Source organism: Aulonocara sp. 'chitande type north' Nkhata Bay, linkage group LG20, assembly GCF_057382095.1.
Source record: "Aulonocara sp. 'chitande type north' Nkhata Bay isolate Kocher_YH1m ecotype deep benthic linkage group LG20, A_spYH_male_GT1.1, whole genome shotgun sequence".
In the NCBI taxonomy this organism is placed as follows: domain Eukaryota; kingdom Metazoa; phylum Chordata; class Actinopteri; order Cichliformes; family Cichlidae; genus Aulonocara; species Aulonocara sp. 'chitande type north' Nkhata Bay.
The window spans coordinates 8268433-8292827 of NC_141363.1; the positions used below are offsets into that span (position 1 = coordinate 8268433).

The 24395-nt window shown below is 41.1% G+C and overlaps 1 protein-coding gene across 1 annotated transcript in view; it reads left to right on the plus strand.

Annotated features, from left to right (window-relative positions):
- Positions 1 to 24395, plus strand: part of sema3g (semaphorin 3G) — a 67626-nt gene that overhangs the window by 35970 nt on the left and 7261 nt on the right. Inside the window, exons 5-15 of the mRNA XM_086276782.1 lie at positions 6149 to 6239; positions 8229 to 8345; positions 8533 to 8675; positions 10327 to 10441; positions 10571 to 10640; positions 10763 to 10907; positions 17467 to 17698; positions 17833 to 17924; positions 21528 to 21569; positions 21682 to 21907; positions 24119 to 24246. Coding sequence (XP_086132908.1) covers positions 6149 to 6239; positions 8229 to 8345; positions 8533 to 8675; positions 10327 to 10441; positions 10571 to 10640; positions 10763 to 10907; positions 17467 to 17698; positions 17833 to 17924; positions 21528 to 21569; positions 21682 to 21907; positions 24119 to 24246 — 1401 coding nt within the window. The remainder of the gene's footprint in view (positions 1 to 6148; positions 6240 to 8228; positions 8346 to 8532; positions 8676 to 10326; positions 10442 to 10570; positions 10641 to 10762; positions 10908 to 17466; positions 17699 to 17832; positions 17925 to 21527; positions 21570 to 21681; positions 21908 to 24118; positions 24247 to 24395) is intronic.

Below are 24395 nucleotides of genomic sequence, written 5' to 3' on the forward strand. Positions count from 1 at the left end.
AACTGGTGGAGAAAACACACCCATTTGAGTGCTTGACCTCTCCCAGGAACTGAGGCGGCAGGCTCTCAGTTCCTGGACTCTGGGTGGGATGACCTTTGACCTCATAGGTGTTTCATCTCAGTTAGGGGGCACATACATACTCTTTCTATCGCTCCAGTGGCACCCCATTCTCTCCCCCTTCTCTTTTTCTTGGTGCCACTTTGTTGCCTGACTGTCAACAATGTTTTACGCAAAAATTTCAACATGTTGTGAGAAAATATTTGATTCATTTTACAACAGCTGGCTCTCAGTGGAATAAAATGCACTGTCAGACAGTGTTTTGACTAAATCTATTAGTATTGGACATGCTGTTATTGCCTTTTGGTGTTAGCCAAGCCCAACTGTATTTCATACTTTTATTCAAAGATGAAAACAAAGAATTGGATTTGGAAACATTCTGGTCAACGATCCCACCAGTGTAACCTCATGATTGGCCGTGTCAGTAATGTTCATATTTCTTGGAGGTCAGGCGTGTCTTAGACAACATTTAAAAACCACTAAAAGCATTTTTAATGCTCATGTGCAATGAGATTAAGTTTCATCGGGCCATTCAAGAAGAACTCGTGTGTCGCGTTCCTTGCTTCAGAAAAATGACCCATGATTTAGTGAATTATCATCAGTTAAGAGCATCATAATCCCCATTAAATGAACCTCTAATTTTTGTCTCAGGTCTGTGTGTCTTTGTCTCCCCCTTCTCTCTCTCCCTTACTCCCCCACACTTAAAGACTAACATAAACTGAAGTCCCCCCCGGTGAGTGACACAGCTTGCCTGGGCAGCGTCATAGATGTGAAAATAAACCAACATGTTACAGTGACGACATAAAGATACAAGACCACACACACACACAGACACGGGCACACACTTATACGCACACATAGAAGCCATCAAAACAAATAACACCAGCTAAAACATAAATATGTGGACAGGGAGACAGAAACACAAGCAAACATTCAAACATAAAAAAGTTCAATGTATATGTGCAGATACAGGGAGTTAAAGCAAGCTTCATTGATCCTGAAGGTCCATTTTTCAGTTAAAGCTGACTTTTACTTAAGATTTGTGTTTTGTGGAGCTTAAAAAAATAAACTTGCTTAGTAAGGAATTTGCTAAATCATTTCCGCTCGCCATCATGGCCTAAAAAGAGTTATTTTTCATGTCCGTTGGGAAAAATAGTAAATGCCTGTCAGTGTAACAGCACTGCAAGTGAACTAAAAAGCTTGAAAGCATGATGAAAAATTGATTCCTTGTAAATCACCTGTTCTAGTCTTCTCATGTGTGTTGCCTTTGGATCAGACTCTTCACTAGAGCTCTTTAAGTGAAAGCTAAATTTACTGCCTGTGCTTTTTCTGCTCATTTTGCCCCATTTGTCTCATTTTAATTGGTAGTTTACATCAACTTTAACTGTAATAATTGCTATAATTGTAGGCAATAGCTCTCGTTCCGTCTATCCTTGTGTCTTTATTTTTTTTTTGCTTTATCTTCCCCGCTTGTCTTCTAATCTCCCTCCATTCTCAGACTGTTTCTCTTTGGCTGACGAATATTCAGTAATTTTCAAAAGCAAATAAAACCAGAAAAGATAAATTCGAAAACAGAAGAGGAATGAAAGGCAACAAAAGATGAAATGGGAGAGTGTGATTCCCATGCTTACTTCCCCCAGAGGGAGAGTTGAATAGTGAGAGAGGAAGCCCAGTCATTATTTGACTGGACAGAGGGGACATAGCCAAGTACAACATGGTGTCACATGAGGTCTGCTAGTTGTCCAAGATGTTTGAAGCGAGACCAAACACTTTTAGACGTTAAGTGTTTTATACAGCTCCGTGTCGCAAAATTTTATCTGATGTTAAATAATAAACCCCGGACAAGTCAAATAAACTTGATGATTCAATGTCCAGGACAGATGATTTTATGTTTTAATGTGGCGTCACTTCTTCAAAACATTTATAACAATCAAGGACAAAATGGGATTTTTTTTTTCCTTTGTTTATCTTAATGGGACAGATGATCTAATTCAAACTGAAAGTCAAATTTTTGTTCCTGTCTGTTATTTTTGCATGCAGCCTATTATTTTATTCTTAGGATTAGGATCAGAATGAAAAATCCCAAAGAGACACTATCCATTCATTTAACTGGTGGAGAAAACACACCCATTTGTGTCGTCAACCTGACAAAGAAAGGATTGTAAAAATATGGGAGGTTGAAGGCGTTCAGTCTGAAATGTCTTGTAAAAGTTAAATGATAAGTAACAGTGTAGATGCAGTCACCAACCTAGAAGTTGAATCAAAATTAAAATCCTCCAAAAGGTTTCAACAGCACACAAACACCGTGAACAGGTCCAGTTTAATCACTTTAAGTAGTGTTGAAGCCTGTGAGATGCTAATTGAGACACTTGTCAATGATTGCATCACAGAAAAATGTCACCCATTTCAGAGTCATTACAAAGGCAGAAACTCTCATAACCACTGAAGCCACAGAACAGAAGGAGCTAAGCGACCTGTGTATGCACTGGAAGATACAGAGATCTATACTATATGAAGAAATGACCAAATCCAGTAGTACAGACCTTTTGTTTAAGGCAGGCTGTAACGATCCTTTTTAATGCTGAAAGTTGGACATCTTAACATGTGAGTTTATGGGGGTTTTGGAGCCAGCCTCAAATGGCAAGTAGAGGAACTGCGCTTATTTCAACACTTCATTTTTCAGCTTCAGACGTTGCCCCTTGGTTGTAACCAGTAGTTGGTTTCACATTCCCAACAATAAGAGCAATAGAGTTGTTTTTACTAGACAAGTCGGGCCCTATATTTATGAATGCAACTTTGTCATTCATTGAATTCTGGTTTACTGTAGTTGCTGTCAGCAATGAAAACGCACATATCCATATTACTGCTAACATTACTCACAAAATATTAGCCCCCTAAGTGGTCAAACCACCAAAACAGCTGGAACAGAAAACACCTGGATATACTGCTAATAGCAAAGTTGTGTTCACTGTCTTGTGAATCCCAGCACCTCATTTATAAGAAGGTGGGTCAGTCTTTAACATTGAATCTGTAGTCTCTCTTTTAGTCCGCTGATTAAGGGTGAACATTGTTTTCAGTATTAGTTTTAATTTAAAGGTTAAATAATCCGCTGGATGGAGGTTAATGAATAAACTAAATAAATGAAGTTTTCCGCATGTTAAATTACACAAATGGAAGTGTGTGCCTGTGTCAGTAGTCACTTGTCTTGCTGGTCTTGTAGCGGGGGTCCGATGTGTTTTGCTTGGCACAGCTGTGTGTAAAGTGGCCTGGATGTTTCTCTCTCCCTGTATCACGGCACTTCTGTGTATTTGTTTTGGCAAAGTATAGGCAAAGTGACTCTGACAGTCTAATCAGCTGAACAGGCAGCTGCGCCATTCCTTTGGATCACAATGAGATAACACAGACGCACACATGCAAACACCCCGAAAGCCGCACCGACTCGTATTTGCTGCACAAGTGCACAGCGGAAAGACTGCATATAGAAATGCAAAACACACACGCACACTCAAACACACACACACACACACACACATATGTGCACACATGTGAGTGAAGAGGTGCCGAAAGGATAAGGATGACTAATGAATGAGCTAAACGACCTGTGCATGCATGAGAGGAGACGAAGAGCAGAAAGCAGCTGGAAATGAGAAAAAATGCAACACAGAAAGAGTCAAAGTGGTGGAGGAAAGGGTTTACTGTATGACATAATGAACTAATTAAACAATACATTTACACAAAAGGTTCTGCTCTTTTGCTATAAAGTTATTGACATATGAAAGTTTTTGAATAAAAATTGTCACGGTGTGGATAAAATCTGGTCAAAATGACAAATGAAGCCCTCATAAATCCCGCTTGTGTAGTACTGGAAGAATTAAAGAGTTCTATTCTCATACAGGGCAAGACATGAATCAGATTACTTTTAACTTCTCCTCGTAATCTAAAAAACTGATGAAGTGTGAATTCTGTGCATATGCCTGCCCTTCAACACCTTTAAAAGTCATTCAAACCAAAAATCTACATGTAGATTAAATGAAAAAGTTTGTGCATTAAATTTGAAGTGTGAAGAAATTTGACGTGTCCGTGATATTTGGCACTTATTACTGCCCGGGTGACACACTGTGTGTGGGCGTATTTGCTGTCCACTGTGTTTCTTACAGTATTTTTATCAAGCCTACTTCAATGTCATCATCTCCCCTGTGATCTCTGCTCAGTCAAAGCCTCGCCCACCTTGTAACAATGCTCCATTGTTTATTACAGGAACAAAGACTGAGACGGACAAAGTTCACTGTAAGGACACTTAAATCAGTAACATGCACTTGCATTAAACCAGAGGTCCTACTGCTGCTCTTGTCACCTTCTATTCCCCTTTTTTTCCCTGGAAGTTGACTGCATTTGGAATTGATCACATGCAGGCGTCTCTGGCAAACACAGACTGGTACACTGGTGTCACTGAAGTGGAAATTCAAAGACAGAAAAACACAAGGCCTTTTGTCCACAATGACCCTTTTTTAAGTGGACACATCACACAATCCAAAGATACAGTATGGCCAGTATTTGTCAGGTGAACTTTACAAAAGGGTAAAGGACAAAGAAGCCTTCTGTGTGAGGCTTTTTTAATTGCTTCCTTACTCCGCTCTGCCAGAGTAAGAAAAGTAGAATTTAAATGCAGTTTCACGTAAAATGGACGTCAGCGGGGAATGTGAATTTATGTTAACTTGGCAGGCAAGAACTGGATTATAAAACCTAAAATATATTCTTCACCTGGACGCACTGAAGGACGAACCTGTAAAATCATGTCTCCATCCATTTCTATTCAGCATACTCAAATTATACTGCCAGGTTGGGGGGGGAGGGGGGGGGGGAATCACTTTACCTGTGTTTAGCTTTAATTTTGACAAAAGCACAGAAAGGTAAGTGACAGCTATGTAAGTGTGGCTCATTTTCAGCATGTCATGAAACCCCCAAAATCCCATCAAACCCCAGGTCATTTGCATCAAATGTGCTCCATCAGATACCTTGGGGTGTTGTCACGGTGCACACACGATGCTTTGCTTCTGCCTTTTTGGAGACAGGCTTTGATTTTGACTGAATTAACAGACTTTTTAGCCAAACAAAACAAAGGTAAGCAGTAAATCTGTAGTGGGTCAGATAACAAATTGATTTCATCACAAAGTTCAGCCATTGTCCCAACATGCAATATAGAGTGATGTCACATTCATACTTCCTACATTTTTCCAGCACAGACTGTTTTTGGAGTGAGTGAAGGAGCTGATGTGGCTGCAGACTCTTGTCGCCTTGTTTCAGACTATTGTGGGTGGTGCTGAAAACAGCAGTTGCTGTGCAGCAAGATATGCTGCTGTTATGAAAATAAATGAAATAGGAAAGGTTTGAATGAACATGGTGTACGGTTCAGTCTATCATCTGGCCACAGACTCAAAAAACTGTTTATATTTACATGTCATGAATTTGGCTGTATATTTTTGCTTGTTTTTTCCCTGCAGAGTATGTGTTGACTGAGATTTATGATCTCAGGATTGAAGCACTTTTTTTTTATTGTTGACAAAGTTTGTATTTTAAGTCGATTTAATAAGTGTTTTACGGACTCCCCCCCCCCCCCCCCCCCCCCCCCCCCCCCCCACACACACACACACACACACACACACACACACACACTTATTACCCTCCTGGCTCTTCGAAATCCACAGCTCTAAGGAATAATCTGCACTGGGAACAGGGTGGGAAATTTCTCTGAACCCTGGCAACTGCTCTGATCCTGCATTTCCTCTTATCTCAGACAGCGCCGTCAGTCTCAGACAGTCGCCGGGTTCGCTGAAAGGACAAATAAATGTAACACCCGGTGAAACTAAAACCAGCCCATGGTCTCTTTTATTTGTGTCGACAATGGAACAGAGGGGAAGAACAATGGCCTTTCAGTTATTAAAAAATTAACCCTTTATACAAGATCCAATTTGCTCTGCTATGGAGACATACCTGCTGAGCTTTTCCTCAGAATCAGAAAAAATAAACACTGATACATTATATCAGCTATACTTAAGGAATTAATCACTAACTGAGTGTCTTCCTTCCCCAGCACGTGTTCACAATGGACCCTCTAAATGTGGAAAATGGAAGAGGAAGAGTTCCACATGACCCCAGCTTCCCCTTCGCCAGCACCTTCAGTGGTATGTCCCGTATTGTTTGGCCTACATTTCTAAACAGCTTCCTGAGTGGTTTATGAAGCCATATGGCGAGGGCACCCGTTTAAGATTCATTAGATGTTTTGTCGTACAGCAATAACGCTGACATATTCCAAACATTTAAAACACAGACTGCTCTGGCACGTGTCAATTCCCCTTTTCCTTTTCCTGTTTACTGTCTGCCTCTCTGCTGTCAGAGTAAAGGTAAACATGCCAAAAAAGAGAGAGTAGGTTAAAGACCCAGTAGGGGGTGTTCTAGCCGTCATCATTTTCCGTCAAAGGGGTTGCACAACAAAATATCAATTTCATAAGCCTCTGTGGCACAGCTGTTAATTCATTTGCCGCATCTGACTATTTAACCCCCCACCCCCCGGACAAGGTTGAAAAGTTCTGGGTGTTTCTCTCTAAATGTCACGAGGTATTTACTGGGGCTTGTGAAATAACGCTGATTTATGCCAATGACACACAATCCCAGGATCCACTAAGGGTGGAAATATATATAGTGTGTGTGTGCACGTATACATCCCTTTCTGGCTCCACAGCTGGGCGCTTTCAGCATCAGAATTCATCCCTCAGTGCATTGTAATTGGCAGGAAGACCGCAAATTAGAGCCAAATAGTAGTTTGGACATCTGCAGTGATACTGCAGCGGTCACATGCATACAGAAAAAGAGACACAAAAGCATTTGTCATAGAAATAGTAACAGATAAAGACGAAAGCATACTGTACATGCTGGTAGAGGCTCATAATTTGTTAAAGGTTTAGGATTCATCATCAATTTGAATGGTAAAATCTAAAAAATGCAGTCAGCAAATCTCCAGCTCCACTCTGGGTCAGCAAGGATGTGTTTGATGACAGACTGAATTCAGACTCTTGTTACGGGACTGAATTTGACTTTCAGTTTGTCTGCTGGCCTCAGTGATCATTAGTGGTCAAAACCACAAGGTTTTGTTATGCATGTTTTCTTCTTCGCCTTAAAGCTTCTTCTTTTGTGTCCCTAAAGCCATAACCAAATACTGAAAGAAAGAAACAACAAATACACATACAGAGCTTCGACCGACACTCTGCAGCCCTGGATGAGAAAGATAAAGAGAAACAGAGACGCTGAGAATGAAACAATAAAAACCTGATGAAAATCCTCTTCATCAGTTATCAACTCAATGATCTCTCCTCCTCAGTTTTAGGATCTTTTCCCAACATGCGCAAACCTCAATTCCCCACGACCTGTCAGCAAGCATTATGTTGTCCGTGCGTTTATATTTGCACGTTTAATTATGTCTTACCACATAGGTTTGACTGCATGGGTGTCTCGCTGTACGGTAAAGAAGTATCTGTGCATTTCTAATACCATTATCATGGCCAAATAAAATAAGAAGAATTAATTTTCACTTTCCACAAGGTCACATGAGAACAGTCTGTCACCAGATTGAGTTTCTACACCAGCTGGGAAAAATTAAAAACAGTTGTGTTTTTGAAAACAACCCAGCTTCACTATGAAAAACTCACTCTTATAATTCTTCATTATGTGATAGTTGCAGTGGGTTGTTTTATAGGCATTTGGGGTCGCTGTCTTGTCTTGTGACCGATAACCTCCAACAGCTGAGGATTTCCCAAAATATATTGTGAAAAATGTGCTGGAAGAGGGATTTTGTTATTTATCTCCATTTGCAAGAATTTTCAGAGTGGCTGAAAGTTAAAGTTGGTCCACTACTGATGGTCTCAGTGGAGGATGCTTAAGTTTCAAATTACACTCCCTGTGTGTTCTGTGTTGGGTTTGTTCATTTTCTTCTTTCCTGTCCTGCATCTATATTCTTCATTTAACTAAACCTCAAACTCACCCATTATTTTTGGCTGCCTTTCCTTTTTTATTTACTAATTACCCTCTTTTTACATTCTTGCAACCATTTTCTGTAAACTCTCCTCTTCTCATCATCTTTTCCCCCCTTCTTTTAAACATTTCCTGTCTCTCTGTAGGTGGGGAGCTGTATACAGGACTGACAGCAGATTTCCTGGGAAGAGACTCTGTGATATTCAGAAGTATGGGTGGTCGCTCCACAATGAGGACAGAGACTGACCAGAAACTCCTTCATGGTAATGTTTCACTCTTTCCCGAGCGTTTCTACAATACAAGACAATGTTAAGTCAACAAGAAGTACAAACAAACAACAGCAAGTCTGTTAGAAATATGCAAAATTTTACTATAAAGATGCTGAAATAAAGATCAAAGTGATTTACTCATACTCCCACATGCGACTCTTTTCCATCTTCAACCTTGCAGATCCCAAGTTCATTGCAGCCCACCTCATCCCGGATAATGATGACAGAGACAATGATAAGGTGTATTTCTTCTTCACTGAGAAGGCCACAGAGGCTGGAGAAACAGAGGGGGCCATACACACACGAGTTGGACGAGTGTGTGCGGTAAGATGCTCCATAATGCTTTTTATATTTGATGTAAATCTTTCCTTTAAGGTTTAGAATTTAAATTGTAAAAGCCACATCAATTGAGCTCGTTGTGCACAGACCCAGGCTTTTCACTATGTGTGTGTTTATTATTAATCTCTGTCTCTCTTCCACGGTGGGTTTTTGCCCTATCTTCCTCCCCTCACCCTTAACCGGTTGTGGCAGATGGCCGCCACACCTTCAGCCTGGCTTTGCTGGAGGTTTCTTCCTGCTAACAGGGAGTTTTTCCTTCCCACTGTCATCAAGTGCTTGCTCATAGCGGGGACATTTAAATGTTGGGGTTTTCTATTGGTTATTATTGTACGGCCTTTACCTTAAAATATAAAGTGCTTTGTTGATGATATTTTAAGATATCTACAACTACACAAGAAACTGCATTATTAGAGGATTGAGCATTGATAAAATACATATAGCATCATGCATGTCACATCATAATGCCACAGAAAGACAGAGAAACAAAGTTTCATTAACTCAGGAGATCCACAAAAACTGATACTTACATATGCTGAAACACTGAAAGATGGTTTGTTGATAGCTGTGGATGAGAGAAGCCAGATGTTCAGGTGAGCTAGACATGCACTTCCTCGAGGCCATTCAAATATCCTGTCCCCGGAATGAGACATCTGTAGGGATATTTCACTTGAAGATGAGATTGCAAAGGAGCACCAGATGAGTCACGAAAGGTCTCATATTTTGAGTCATTGATAAGCTACAGAAACACTGAGCTAGATACTGTACAGCAAAAAGTTTGACTCAAGGGACTTTCTGAGTGTATGGCCACATACAGATGTCTGCAGAATTAATTTTCCAGGACAGAAGGTAATGGTTTTATGGGTTTATCCTCCTATTATGTCAGTCATAAACTACCTTGTGGAAAAGACAAATTTCTTTTGGGGCGATCAAATATTTACTTTCCCCAAGGTTGATCGTGAAATTTAGAAGTATATGAAATGTTTCTCCTTCCAAAATGCACACAGCTGTCAGATTTCCCAACAATGATCTCCATCTGCCCTACACGCTCCGTAACATTCTTTCACGCAATGATTTGCCTTATAAACCCATGTCTGTACTGTAACAGCACACGCAAATACAGGCATGCATAAAATATTACACACAAATACACACAAGCACAAAAACACGCACACAGCTGCTGGGGTTTCCATTGATTTTGATAGACTGTGTCAGTAAAGTTTGGATAAACCACTCAGGCAAAAACCCACTTAAACTTTCACCATCTAACTTTCTTTCTCCTTGTGTTCACCTTTTTCCATCTTTATTTTTTTCTTCCTCATACAAGTAGTATTTCCTTGTCAGGCCTCCAATTCTTTCCAAGACAAATGTCATCCACACTCCTATACTGATTTTTGCCAAAAAGCTTTTTACCAAAGCTGATCACCATTATACGCATTCACACATAAACTGAAGAACTATGAGTAGATCTCTTGCTTGAAAATCCTTATTCGACGCTGAAGCTGAAACTCAGCACTTTCATCATCTTTCACTTCACATCCAGTGAGGTGGTGTAAAGAGCCAAAACAATGAATGATTTGTGTTTGGAAATAAATACGCAGCTGTGCTTTATAGATTGATTTTCTGTATCTTGAGCCAGAATGATGTCGGCGGTCAAAGAGTGCTGGTCAATAAGTGGAGCACCTTTATCAAAGCCAGACTTGTCTGTTCTGTACCAGGACCTCATGGAATCGATACTCACTTCAACCAACTTGGTGAGACACATTAAAGCACACACGCACACATAAGAATTTTCATATGATCCTGCACTTGGTTACAGTGTATCATATCTGCACATATTTATACTCCCACGCACACACTGACACTGTCTTTTGATAAAACAGAGGATGTTTTCCTGATGAGGACCAAGGATGAAAGGAACCCAGATATCTATGCAATTTTTAGCACCATCAGGTAAACACGCATAGAGCTCAGCTTTAAAAATAATGTGCACTCAACATCTGTACGACTCAGTAACATGATTTTTGGATATGTTATATCCCAACACTGTACATTTTACATTCTCTTCTTTACAGTAATGTATTCCAGGGCTTTGCTGTGTGTGTTTACCGCATGACTGATATCAGAGAAGTTTTCAACGGACCTTTTGCACATAAAGAAGGTCCTGACTACCAATGGGGTGCTTATGAAGGCAGGGTTCCTTATCCAAGACCAGGCGTGGTGAGTGATTGCAATCCAAATGTATCATTTTTAACTTTTTTTTTTTTTTTTTTTTTTTTTGCCTGTCCCGTTTGGCTCTTTTGCCATCAGAATTGTTGTCTAAAGGCAAAGAAAGATGCCCACCAGATTTACTTTACCAAATTGACCATCCCAGCCTTGCCGTAATGGTCCATTTGATTCACCTTTTATTGTTCATTTTATTTTCATTTACTGAATACGGGACATTTTTAACTTTAAAGTTACTTGAGCATTGTTGCTGCCCAGCATTAACCATCCCAGTGACCCTGCTGTGCTTCCCAAAAACATAATACATGTTATTGATGCCAACATTATGAGCAAACACTCATAACTTCTAATGAAATTCAGAATCTGTCTCTATAATCTGCATAACTAGTGTTGGCAAACCAACTGCAAAGACTTTCTGAATGCAGACACCTCACTTAATTGTTATTGTCAGGTGTGCTTAGGTCTTCATTTTGGTTTTTTTTTTAGAATCACCCATTCTTAATGTTGTTATTCACACTGAGTGCATAATTTCAATGGCCGAATTTGCGAACCAAGAAAGATTTTTCTGATTTTTCATATCCAAATAAACAGATCAGACAACTCAGACCACTGCATTTGGCAGCAAGCTATTAAATATACAAATATTAAAATCATAGTATTTTACCCCATCCAGGTCAATTAGTTTGGGTCAAATGAGTCAATGACTCCTCTGCCTCCTCAGATGACATCCCATCTCTGCCAGCAACAGTTCAAACTGCCCCAATAACACTTCAGTCGTGATACACCTTCAACTCTGAGATCAAACCTTAAAATTTCCCCTGTTGCTGACTTCTTGTGAGAATTGGATGAAGCCATGAATGGATTAACGTACATCCATTCATGGCTTATATATATATATATATATATATGTATATATATGTATGTATGTATATATATATATATATATATATATATATATATATATATATATATATATATATATATATATATATATATATATATATATATATATGTATGTATGTATGTATGTATGTATGTATGTATGTATGTATGTATATATATATATGTATGTATGTATGTATGTATGTATGTACAGTGGGGCAAAAAAGTATTTAGTCAGCCACCGATTGTGCAAGTTCCCCCACTTAAAATGATGACAGAGGTCAGTAATTTGCACCAGAGGTACACTTCAACTGTGAGAGACAGAATGTGAAAAAAAAAATCCATGAATCCACATGGTAGGATTTGTAAAGAATTTATTCGTAAATCAGGGTGGAAAATAAGTATTTGGTCAATAACAAAAATACAACTCAATACTTTGTAACATAACCTTTGTTGGCAATAACAGAGGTCAAACGTTTACTATAGGTCTTTACCAGGTTTGCACACACAGTAGCTGGTATTTTGGCCCATTCCTCCATGCAGATCTTCTCGAGAGCAGTGATGTTTTGGGGCTGTCGCCGAGCAACACGGACTTTCAACTCCCGCCACAGATTTTCTATGGGGTTGAGGTCTGGAGACTGGCTAGGCCACTCCAGGACTTTCAAATGCTTCTTACGGAGCCACTCCTTTGTTGCCCGGGCGGTGTGTTTTGGATCATTGTCATGTTGGAAGACCCAGCCTCGTTTCATCTTCAAAGTTCTCACTGATGGAAGGAGGTTTTGGCTCAAAATCTCACGATACATGGCCCCATTCATTCTGTCCTTAACACGGATCAGTCGTCCTGTCCCCTTGGCAGAAAAACAGCCCCATAGCATGATGTTTCCACCCCCATGCTTCACAGTAGGTATGGTGTTCTTGGGATGCAACTCAGTATTCTTCTTCCTCCAAACACGACGAGTTGAGTTTATACCAAACAGTTCTACTTTGGTTTCATCTGACCACATGACATTCTCCCAATCCTCTGCTGTATCATCCATGTGCTCTCTGGCAAACTTCAGACGGGCCTGGACATGCACTGGCTTCAGCAGCGGAACACGTCTGGCACTGCGGGATTTGATTCCCTGCCGTTGTAGTGTGTTACTGATGGTGACCTTTGTTACTTTGGTCCCAGCTCTCTGCAGGTCATTCACCAGGTCCCCCCGTGTGGTCCTGGGATCTTTGCTCACCGTTCTCATGATCATTTTGACCCCACGGGATGAGATCTTGCGTGGAGCCCCAGATCGAGGGAGATTATCAGTGGTCTTGTATGTCTTCCATTTTCTGATGATTGCTCCCACAGTTGATTTTTTCACACCAAGCTGCTTGCCTATTGTAGATTCACTCTTCCCAGTCTGGTGCAGGTCTACAATACTTTTCCTGGTGTCCTTCGAAAGCTCTTTGGTCTTGGCCATGGCGGAGTTTGGAGTCTGACTGTTTGAGGCTGTGGACAGGTGTCTTTTATACAGATGATGAGTTCAAACAGGTGCCATTCATACAGGTAACGAGTGGGGGACAGAAAAGCTTCTTACAGAAGACGTTACAGGTCTGTGAGAGCCAGAGATTTTCCTTGTTTGAGGTGACCAAATACTTATTTTCCACCCTAATTTACGAATAAATTCTTTACAAATCCTACCATGTGAATTCATGGATTTTTTTTTTCACATTCTGTCTCTCACAGTTGAAGTGTACCTCTGGTGCAAATTACTGACCTCTGTCATCATTTTAAGTGGGGGAACTTGCACAATCGGTGGCTGACTAAATACTTTTTTGCCCCACTGTATATATATGTATATATGTATATATATGTATATATACATATATATACATGTATATATATATGTATATATACATATATATATGTATATATACATATATATATGTATATATACATATATATATGTATATATACATATATATGTATATATACATATATATATATATGTATATATACATATATATATATGTATATATATGTATATATATGTATATGTATATGTATATATATGTATATGTATACATATATATATATATAAAAACTTTATATATAAACTTTACTAGTAATAGTAAAACTTGACTGTTGGTTAACTGACTTAACTGAAGCTTACTCATAACATTTGCAAATTACCTCCCGTACAGTAGCTGAAACATATCTGATTGTGGTTTGACACTTCAATTTTTTCTTTCATTACTTATTTAGCAAAAAAAAAAGAAAAAGGACTGCAATGGTGTGTATATATGTAATAACAGTTGCTCGGCTCCTGTGTGTACTGAATCCGAGGGGAAAGAGGAGCTATCACAACATTAAGAATGGGGTGTAGAAAGTTTCCGTGTCAGTAAACTAAACTACTGTATACGGCGGTGCAGCTGTGATGACTGTACGCAGTGCAGACCCTTCTTCTGGTTAACATCCTGACACTCAGCAGAGCTCTGTCAAGTTCTCCCAGCCACATCGCTGTAACTCAGTGTTGTTATACACACAAACACATGTGTAGGCAGCATCATTACCATAGCGAATGGGAGAGTATGGAGGCAGGAGGAAAATGAATTATGTGAGAACAGAGCAGACACCTCTGTGGTTTCTCCGCACTGGCTCTTTGATTAACAGGAATGTCTTGGCCTTAATCTGCGAGTAAGAGAAGGAAAAAGGAAATAGAGAAGGAGAAAGAAAATGGTGATGGCTCAGGGCAGACCGGAGGAGGCACAGATGGTGGGAAGAGTGAGGTTGCTTTTTTTTTCTGGCTTGATATTTGGCTGCAGTTAAAATTGTTACCCTCTCCTCTTAAACTCAGTTACAATAACCTACATTGTTCTTTTTCACTTGCACCGACAGAACATTAAAGTCCTTTTTATTTCCATGGATTTTTCATTGAAACAGATTTAAGCCTCGTCCTACCCATCATCGTCTCTTAAGTCACCTGTCAAAACATAAAAGAATGGAAAATGGAAGTTAATTTCAGATTTAGTTGATTTATCTGCTCAAGATATTTATCTTGGATTGAGATGTTCCTGTGTTTAAACTTCACCAGAATTGTTTCCAGCAGACCAAATGACGGGGGGATCTTTTTTATTACAGTTTTGCTAAAGCTGTAGAGGTAATCCTACCAAGGCACAGATATGGAATTTGATAGATTTATTAACCTTATGTTTTCTGAAATTGTTTTTTTTTTTTTTTGCCATCTTTACTGAAATTTTCATCACGAAAGCCTCAGATTTGATCTTGAACTTTATCTTAATTCTTAATCTTTACAGAACAGTGAAGTCAGATGGGATGAACCATACTTTTTGGCATTAAAGTTATATTTGTAATGCTTTAAATCAGCCCATATCTGCCCACACCAACCTATCTAGTATGAAGTATTGTTTTTGTTTTTGTTTTATCTTCGAGGTCAAAAAGGGGTGAAAATGCAGGTGATTCATTAGGATTTAAACTTACAAAACATATGCTTGACACGTGAACATATACAGTAATAGTATAAATTAATAGGTGCCTGTCAAACATACATCATTTCCTTCTCATTATTTATTGTTGGGCTTTAAATGGAGACATAAGGCAGTTCAGCTGCAGCAGCAAAGTTTAGATAGGTCGAATATTAACTTGGGAACTTTTTCAGTTTAGGTTTTACTTGAAGTGCAAACAGATGAATGGAGACACATTAGTGAAGTTTCCTCTGCTGCACAAGCATTTAATGTTCAACGTGTAAGCTGAGCAGGTCGAAAACAGATGCATTTTAAGTACACTTATTTCTGTTCAGAAACCATGTTCAGGGTTACGTGTGAGGTCAATTTTACTGTACACAAATACCACCAGTTGATTTTGCTCCATATTTGAAATTGTGCTTGGAAGGTATGCTAGAACAATTTACAACAATGTCATGCATTCATATTTAAAACTGTATGATAAACATTTGAAGTTAGTGAGTTATTATTATTCTCTTTGAAGGGTTTAGCTTATACATTCCACATCTTCTGGAATAAATTATAACCAGTGTGATTTGGAAAGCATACTCAGAAAAATTATGCATCGATAGTTTGTGCATATTTGAGGGTAACCTCCCTGCACAGCTCAAATCCCCCCTCTGAAACTGGATCTATGCCATTCCAGAGCTATTGTGTGGATCAGTTACTGTTGTGATAAGCAGTAGTAATTAAATTCCCTCCATATGGAAGTGCAGTCTGGAAAGACAATTACACGCAATACAATATAACAATACCATACCTTCCATTATAATGTGATCAAATACGAAACTGGACTCTCATGAATCTGTTACGTTTAAGTTCATTAATCTCTATTTAATTTCTCTCCATTTCTCAACCTCAGTTTAAGATTTTTTGGCAAAACCGTTACTACTGCAACCTTTTTTGTTCTTTAAATGTCAAACTTGTCGTCAGCATAGAGAAGCCAAACTTCAAATAATCAGAGAATCTGATAGTCTATAGTCTTTATTCTGTGACGTAAAAAGCATTGAGGATACTGGTATCTCTACACATGTTTGTGTCATAATACCTCCAATTACCCTGAAACAAATGAAACTCAACTCAACCAGAAATAAAAACTCAACTGAATTGAGCAATCTGAACTGATGAAAAAACTGGTTGCAGCACTTGCACTTCAATAAAGTAACACTATTGAAACGAGCCAGTAAGTACTCTTTTGTTGTCTTTGGTGACCATTTGTATATTAAATCCAGACTGCAGTCTTGTGAACCTCTTTTCTTTATCTTGAAAGTAAAGACCTCTGTAAAGAAGAGGTCAAGCCGTACTTGCTTATTGTTGAAGTACTTGAACTTAATAAGAGCCACAGCAGGTTGCGTCATCCTTTAACTGTGACAGGAACGCCATCAAAGCTTAAGAGAAAACTAAACGAACTGACAGACTGAAGAAGGTAAATCAGCTTTGGAAGCGCAGAAAAAGCCGTTGCTTTTCAGTGGTTTTGACCACCAGCAGAGATGGAGGGGTCAAGTATTTGATGACTGGCATTTTCTCACCCATAAATCTAATGTAAAAGAGTTGCAATGAAGATTAATGAAACTGTCAGTGTGTGTCACAAAACCTTAAGCTGCTTCATGGAGAGCTGCAGATCTAAATCAAATAAACAAACCCAGAGACCATATAGGTCATATAAATGCTTTCATTTGGACTGTTTTCAGCACTATTAATTTTTTACAGAATCTCCTAGCACATTCATTTTCTCACTGTTACACTGACACAAATGACTAGATTTTTTTCTTTGTTTTTTGGCAAAAAAACTGCTACCACGCACATAAAGCTGCAACAGTGGTTCTGAACTTTCATCCAAAGTTTTCAGGCACAATAAAACTCTTAATGAGGGCTTTCTGAGAAGTTTTCTACACAATAATTAGCCCACAGTTGTTACCGAAAGCACACCCCCTGTATGCAAGAAAATGCTGGGAATTTAGAGTCAACGTGGAAAAGGCGAGAATTTAAATTTCTTCCTTCTGTCGTGATTCTGTTTGCCTGTCCATGTCTCCTTCCACTTTCTTCACTGCAAATGTGCCATCAGTTAGCCAAACAACAATTTTCTCTATGGACTGAATTTCAGCTATCGTCATTAGTTTTTCTCTCTTTTCCTTTGTTTCTCTATGTCTTTCTTATTTCCCTCATATCTCTCCAGTGCCCCAGTAAAATCATCAACCAACCTGGCAGGGAGTTTGGCAGCACAAAGGACTTCCCCGATTCAGTCCTGCAGTTTGCCCGCAGCCACCCGTTGATGTGGCGGCCGGTGTATCCAGCCCTTCGTCGCCCTGTGCTTGTAAAGGCCAACATTCCTTATAAGCTGAAACAAATAGTGGTGGATCGTGTTGAGGCGGAGGATGGGCAGTATGATGTTATGTTTATTGGCACAGGTAGGTGCATTTTTATTCCATAACTTTTAGGCATCCAGGTCCATTATAGCCATCCAAGCACAGTCACTGAATTATTGGAGCAGACAACACTATGTCTGTTCTGTAGCCCTTTAATTTTTCTGCTTCTCTTTCAGATATTGGCACAGTGTTGAAGGTCATTGCACTAAACAATGGAAACAGTCTAGAGACAGAGGAAGTCACACTAGAGGAGCTACAAGTCTTTAAAGTAAGGCTTATTCCATTGAGTCGGTTAAATATACACTCTGTGATAATGTACTGTAGGATTCATCCATATTCCAGAAACGTGTTATCATCAAGGTTCAAAGTTCTTTATTATTTGTCACATGCATAGTTATACAAGTATAACACACAGTGAAATGTAGCCTGACACGCTCCTCGACATGTGCAAAAATTGGGGGGTGTAGAGGAAGAACATTATATATATATATATATATATATATATATATATATATATATATACACACACATAGTATATACACTGGGTGAATGTGCAGTAGTAGCAGCAAGCAGGTGAATTCTGTACATTAATATGAATAGATATCTGACTATTTTACAGGATAGACAATATAAACATATTTAAAATTAAAGGAATTGAAATGTACATTGTGCCTTGGTTTAGTGTCTGGAAGAGTCCTGACTCAGTCAATTATAGATGATGTGAGAGGGCGGGTGTGTGTGTTTAGGGCACGGATGGCTTGGGGATAGAAGCTCCTCTTGAGTCTCTCTGTCCTTGCCCGGAAGATGCGGAACCTTCTACCAGCTTGCAGAAGTTGGAACAGTTTGTTGCCAGGATGGGACGGGTCCTTCAGTATCTGCACTGCTCTAGTCCGGCATCTCCTGGTGTAGGTGTCCTGAAGCGGGGGGAGAGCAATCCTGCAGCAGCGTTCTGCTGTACGGATCACTCTCTGGAGAGCTTTTTGGTCCTTCACACAGCTGTTCCCGAACCACGATGTCATGTTCTGTGTGAGGATGCTCTCCACAGCGCCTGTATAGAAAATCCTGAGGATCTTTGGAGAGACCCTGAACTTCCTCAGTTGTCGTAGGTGATACAGGTGCTGCCTAGCCTTTTTGGTCTGGACCTGAATGTGGGCAGCCCATGTCAGGTCTGAGGAGATGTGGACACCAAGATACTTGAAGGACTGCACCCTCTCCACTGGAGCTCCATTGATGATAATGGGCTTGTAGTCTCTGTGCTGACCCCTTCTGAAGTCCACCACCAGCTCCTTGGTCTTGCTGACGTTCAGCTGGAGGTGGTTGTCCTGGCACCACGATGCCAGATTCTTCACTTCATCCATGTAGGCCACCTCATCGTTGTTGGAGATGGCACCCAACACCACTGTGTCGTCAGCAAACTTCACAAGCCATGGGTGGCCACACAGTCTGAAGTGTAGAGGGAGTAGAGCAGTGGCGAGAGGACACATCCCTGAGGTGCTCCTGTGTTGATGGTGATGCTGTTGGAGAAGCACCTGCCCACCCTCACCACCTGAGTTCTGCCAGTGAGGAAGTCCAACACCCATGCACACAGACGGCTGTTAAGTCCCAGATCCCTCAGCTTTGTGAACAGTCTGCAGGGCACTATTGTGTTAAACGCTGAACTGTAATCAACAAACAGCATTCGCACATAGTTACCCTGTTTCTTGTCCACGTGGCTGAGAGTGGTGTGTAGGACGTGGGCGATGGCATCCTCTGTGGATCTGTTGGATCTGTAGGCGAACTGCAGCGGATCTGTGGTGTCTGGGATGGAGGAGGAGATGATGTTCTTCAGCAGCCTCTCAAACACCTTCATTACTACCGAGGTCAGTGCAACTGGCCGGTAATCGTTCAGGGATGAGGGTTTGCTGTTCTTGGGCACAGGGACGATGGTGGATCTTTTGAAGCATGTGGGGACCACAGACTTCGCCAGGGACTCGTTGAAGATGTAAGTGAACACACCTGCTAGCTGGTCAGCGCAGCAGACGGCCGGTGATGCCGTCTGGCCCCGCCGCTTTCCTTGTGTTCACTCTCCTCAGTGCCGCTCGGACGTCATGCTCCGCGATGCTGGTCACCGGTCTCTCGCTGATGACCTCACTGTCCTCGGTAGTCAGGCGGTAGATAGCATTAGCCGCCTGGCTAACCTCGAAACGGGCGTAGAACCGATTCAGCTCGTTGGTGAATGCAGAATCGGCGTTGATCGGCGCAGTGTCCCTGGCTTTGTAGTCCGTAATGGTGCGTAGTCCGTGCCACATACTCCGTGTGTCGCCCTGGTGGAAGCGGGACTCCACACGTTCCCGGTACCTGCGTTTGGCATCTCTCACCGCGCGCCGCACGCCGTATGAGGCCGCTTTGTAGGCGCTCATATCGCCAGTGGCGAGACCCGCGTTGTAGGAGGCGGTCCTGGCGTTTACTGCAGTGCGGATCGATCTGTCCATCCACGGTTTCTGGTTTGGGAATGTGGTGACTCTCGCAGTGGGGATAATCTCCTCCGCTAGCATATTGACGAAGCATACTGCTACTTCCGTAAACTCGTTGATGTCGACTGCGCATGCTCTGAACATGTCCCAGTCTACGTCGTTGAGTGCGTCCTGTAGCGTAGCTTCTGATTGGGCAGTCCACCGTTTTACTTCCTTCGTGGTCACGTCTTCCCTCCGTATGCTTTGTTTATACTGGGGAATGAGGAAGATGGCGTTGTGATCAGACTTCCCAAAAGCCGGGTGTGAGACAGCTTTGTAGCCCTGCTTGTATGGCGTGTAGCAGTGATCCAAACTCCGATCCCCTCTCGTTGGACACGAGACATGCTGGTAAAAGTTTGGCATGACTTGTCTGAGGTTCGCTTTGTTAAAGTCTCCTGCTACAATGAGGGCTGCGCCCGGGTCCTTGTTTTGAAGCGAGCTCAGCACATCATGTAATTCGGACAAAGCCATACCTGTGTCCGCTTGGGGTGGGATGTAGACCGCCGTGGCGATGACTGAGGTGAACTCACGGGGCAGATAGAAAGGGCGGCACTTAATGCTCAGGAACTCCAGATGTGGCGAGCAGCCGCTGGAGAGAGTAGAAATGCTCCTGGCATCACACCACTTTCTGTTTACCATGAAACATACTCCTCCACCTTTGGTTTTGTTCGACTGTGCCGTTCTGTCCGCGCGGAGCACAAAGAATGAATCCGACGGAGTTACGGCCTGGTTCGGCACGGTGGGGGTCAGCCATGTCTCCGTGAAGCACAGAATGTTGCAGTCCCTCATGTCACGTTGGAAGGTGACCCTTGCTCTTAGGTCATCGAGCTTGTTCTCCATGGATTGTACATTGGCCAGTAGGATACTGGGCAGTGGTGCGCGATGCGCCTGCTGTCTCAGTCTGTTCCTAATACCAGCGTGTTTTCCCCGGCGCTTCTTTGTTCTGCGCCTCGGATGAGCGGCCCGTCCTTTGTTGTTCTCCGCGCCGCGTAGAATTTCTGGCGGCCAGGAAGGGTCAGGTTTAAAAGTGTCCAAGATTAGATGTGCAACCTTGGCAACGATGTTTACAAGTGATCCGCTGTCGTATACTATAAGACTAGAGGATTTTGGGATGTAAACCAGAGCAAAAAATAAGTAAAAAACAAGAAAAGTGGATAGTCGGAGCGGAGCGGTCAGGAAGGCGTCTGGACGTGGCCGCGCCATCTTGTCAGCATCTCGTTTACTTTATCTTTTAAGATTTATTTGCAGATGATAGTATGCAAGAATTGTGCAAAAAGCTGGTTCATAAATTGTAAAATCTATGATTCTGCTCTTCTATTTCAACCCTTCTTTAAGCCTCTAAGTGCAACAACAGAAGTTAATTATTTTCAACATTGCAGGTGCCAACTCCAATTACGTCACTGGATATATCTGTGAAAAGGGTGAGTTAATCCAACTGTAGCTGCTACTTTCAGTGCCTGCTTCTGTCAGTTGACATGCAGTGTTGTCTACATGATGCCTTACTTCCTTTTTTCTCCTCATAATTTCAAACAGCAAGCCTTGTATGCAAGCTCTCCACTAGGTGTGGCGCAGGTGAAGCTCCATCGCTGTGAAACTTACGGGAAAGCCTGTGCTGAATGCTGTCTTGCCAGAGACCCTTACTGTGCATGGGATGGATCGTCCTGTACGCGATTCATTCCCAACAGCAAACGACGCTACCGCAGACAGGACATCAGACATGGAAACCCTGCACTGCAGTGTGTGGATCAGAATCTCAGTGGTAAGCTTGGCTGTAACTCTGCCCCTTTCTTTGTTTCTTCTTTGTTGATTATGTGGGACTGGCCACAGTGACTTCTTGAAGTAACCACTGTAAGGCTTTTCTCTGAAAGTCAAACAATTGAATCATCTGTCACATACCCCTTCATTGACTGGGCTTCACTGAATCAAGTAGTCTTTGTTTTTGTCATCTAGTGTGCATTACAATCACTGGATAAACAAAAGCTTACTAAATTGATATTTTCATATTCTAGTAGGGCTAGCTGTCATGATTAAAAAAGGAACCCACATGACATCATGGACTAGTGGTTAACCAATCCATCATGGGAGAGCTGAAACCTGAGACGGAGTGGTTTTTAAACTATGTTAGCTACAACCGCGTCTTAACGAAGTGTAAGGTATGGCAATATTTCAGACTTTTGTAGGACAACCCAGAAAAACATTGAAGTTGCTGATCATTCCACATCAAAGTGGCAATCAGCTGAAAAATGCATGACCTCTTTTCACTGATTTTAAGAGATTTAGGAGTAGACAGGAAGGACACCAGTGAGATGTCAGTCTCCTGTATACTGCACATCTCTTTAGAAATCAAAGGCCGGCTTCTTTTAGTTTGAAAGAATAAATGAACGTGGCTGTGCCTGTCTGGGTCAGATTATGTTTGTGAGACTTCTTCCACAGGATGACAACCATAGCGATTACAGTAGGAGATCATTAAAACAGTGATTGAAGACCGCAGCTCAACCAAAATGATTCTTGGTCCAATGAATTTGATCTCATTGCCTTTGAAATGGTTGCTTTACCATGTCAGTGACCAGTCAGTTGCCATCTTCAAAGGAACTTTGGTGTAGCAATAAAATGAAAAGCTATCAGAGTCAGTCATCAAGCTGTTTGCATTAGTTGAAATGGTTAAATTGTCAGTTACATGTACTCTGATTAAATCTTGTTACCCTGCATAGAAATCAACATTAACTAGTCACATGCAGAGTCCAATCAGGAGCTGACAGATGTGAAACAAACATTTTATCTGTTTTCAAATGGAAAATTGGAAACTTTGCTTTTAACTTTATAAGAATATAACCAGATAACAACTAGCTGAATCGAGTCGCCTACTGCAAAACAAATGAGTGGAGTCAGGTGAGTCAGTCTGCATCCCAGTGCAGACAGACTCACACTGGTTGCAACTTGCTGGCAATCTGTCTGTGTTTATAAATTGGACTGCAGTTATTTAAGAGTCCAGCCAGTCTAAGCTGGACTGTGATTGTTTGAAGACAGGTCCCACCAGGTAACCTGTACAATCAGCTTGTAAATTAAAGTGGTCATCTCAACTATTTGCAGTTGGTCTCTGACTACAAAAAATACTATACTATCTCAGGGTAAGCTGTCCTATTTTTACTCATGTGACTGAGACATATTTGCCAAGTATATGAGACAAAGGTTTTACAATATGTTAGTGCATGCAGAAAACAACCTAGGATTCATTTAAAACTAGTTCTCATAGTGTAAGCTTTGGGATTTGTGAAGTAGAAATATCAGCTAACATACTGAGTTCTTGGCAGAAAATGGCTGAGTTGATACTGGAGATCAGGGTGAGAAAATGTGAAGACAGACAAGAAAAAGGAATTACATCATTGAGAATTGGGATAGAAAGAGTGTGTTTTCTTACCTAAGGGCACACAATGTAATGGAGTGCACAGATGAAAGATGCCTCCCTAACACCCACCTGGTGAACCAAAGTTTCTTTGTGCCCAAGTGTGAGGTTGTTTACATAAGTACTCAAGGGGCAGACGTCTTCAGATTCCATCTCTTCATTGTTTATGTGTAGTCACATGACAAACTCTTGACTAAGTCAGTCAGAGTTTTATTTTATTCACTATATTGTCTGTGACTACACACCTAATATTCAGGTCTTTATATTTATTTTTATATTCATTCTGTTAATGCTGTACAGTAGAAGGTGTCCTTGTGGAGAATGTAACCCGGATATAGGTAGTGGTACTTCCCTTCAAAGGTCTGGGCTCACATTGTCAGATAATGGTGAAGAGCTCAGTCATTCAGGAGGGAATGAATGTAGAGTCACTGTCCCCTGCCACAAAAGAAACCAGCTGAGATGATTAGACCCAGGACAGACTGAAGATGTTGGATGGATGGACGGATGGATGGTTGGATAGATTTCATTCTTTAATAAACTATTTGTCACTCTCTGTTTTAAAAAAAGACCTTGATGTAACAGAAGACAGAGTGGTCTTTGGTACTGAGAACAACAGCACCTTCCTAGAGTGTGTTCCTCGCTCCCCACAAGCAACTGTCACCTGGCTGGTCCAACGTGATGACCACAAGGAAGAGGTAAGATTCCCAGTGAACAACATTCAGGTTAGAATCAACACAATAAAAGGCCTGTCGATGTCACTGCATCCAAAATAGGATGAAGGTGGGAAGGTTTTGGCAAACAGTCAAGGGGTGGTATAAAACTTCTGGCAAAGAATGTTCTGAGT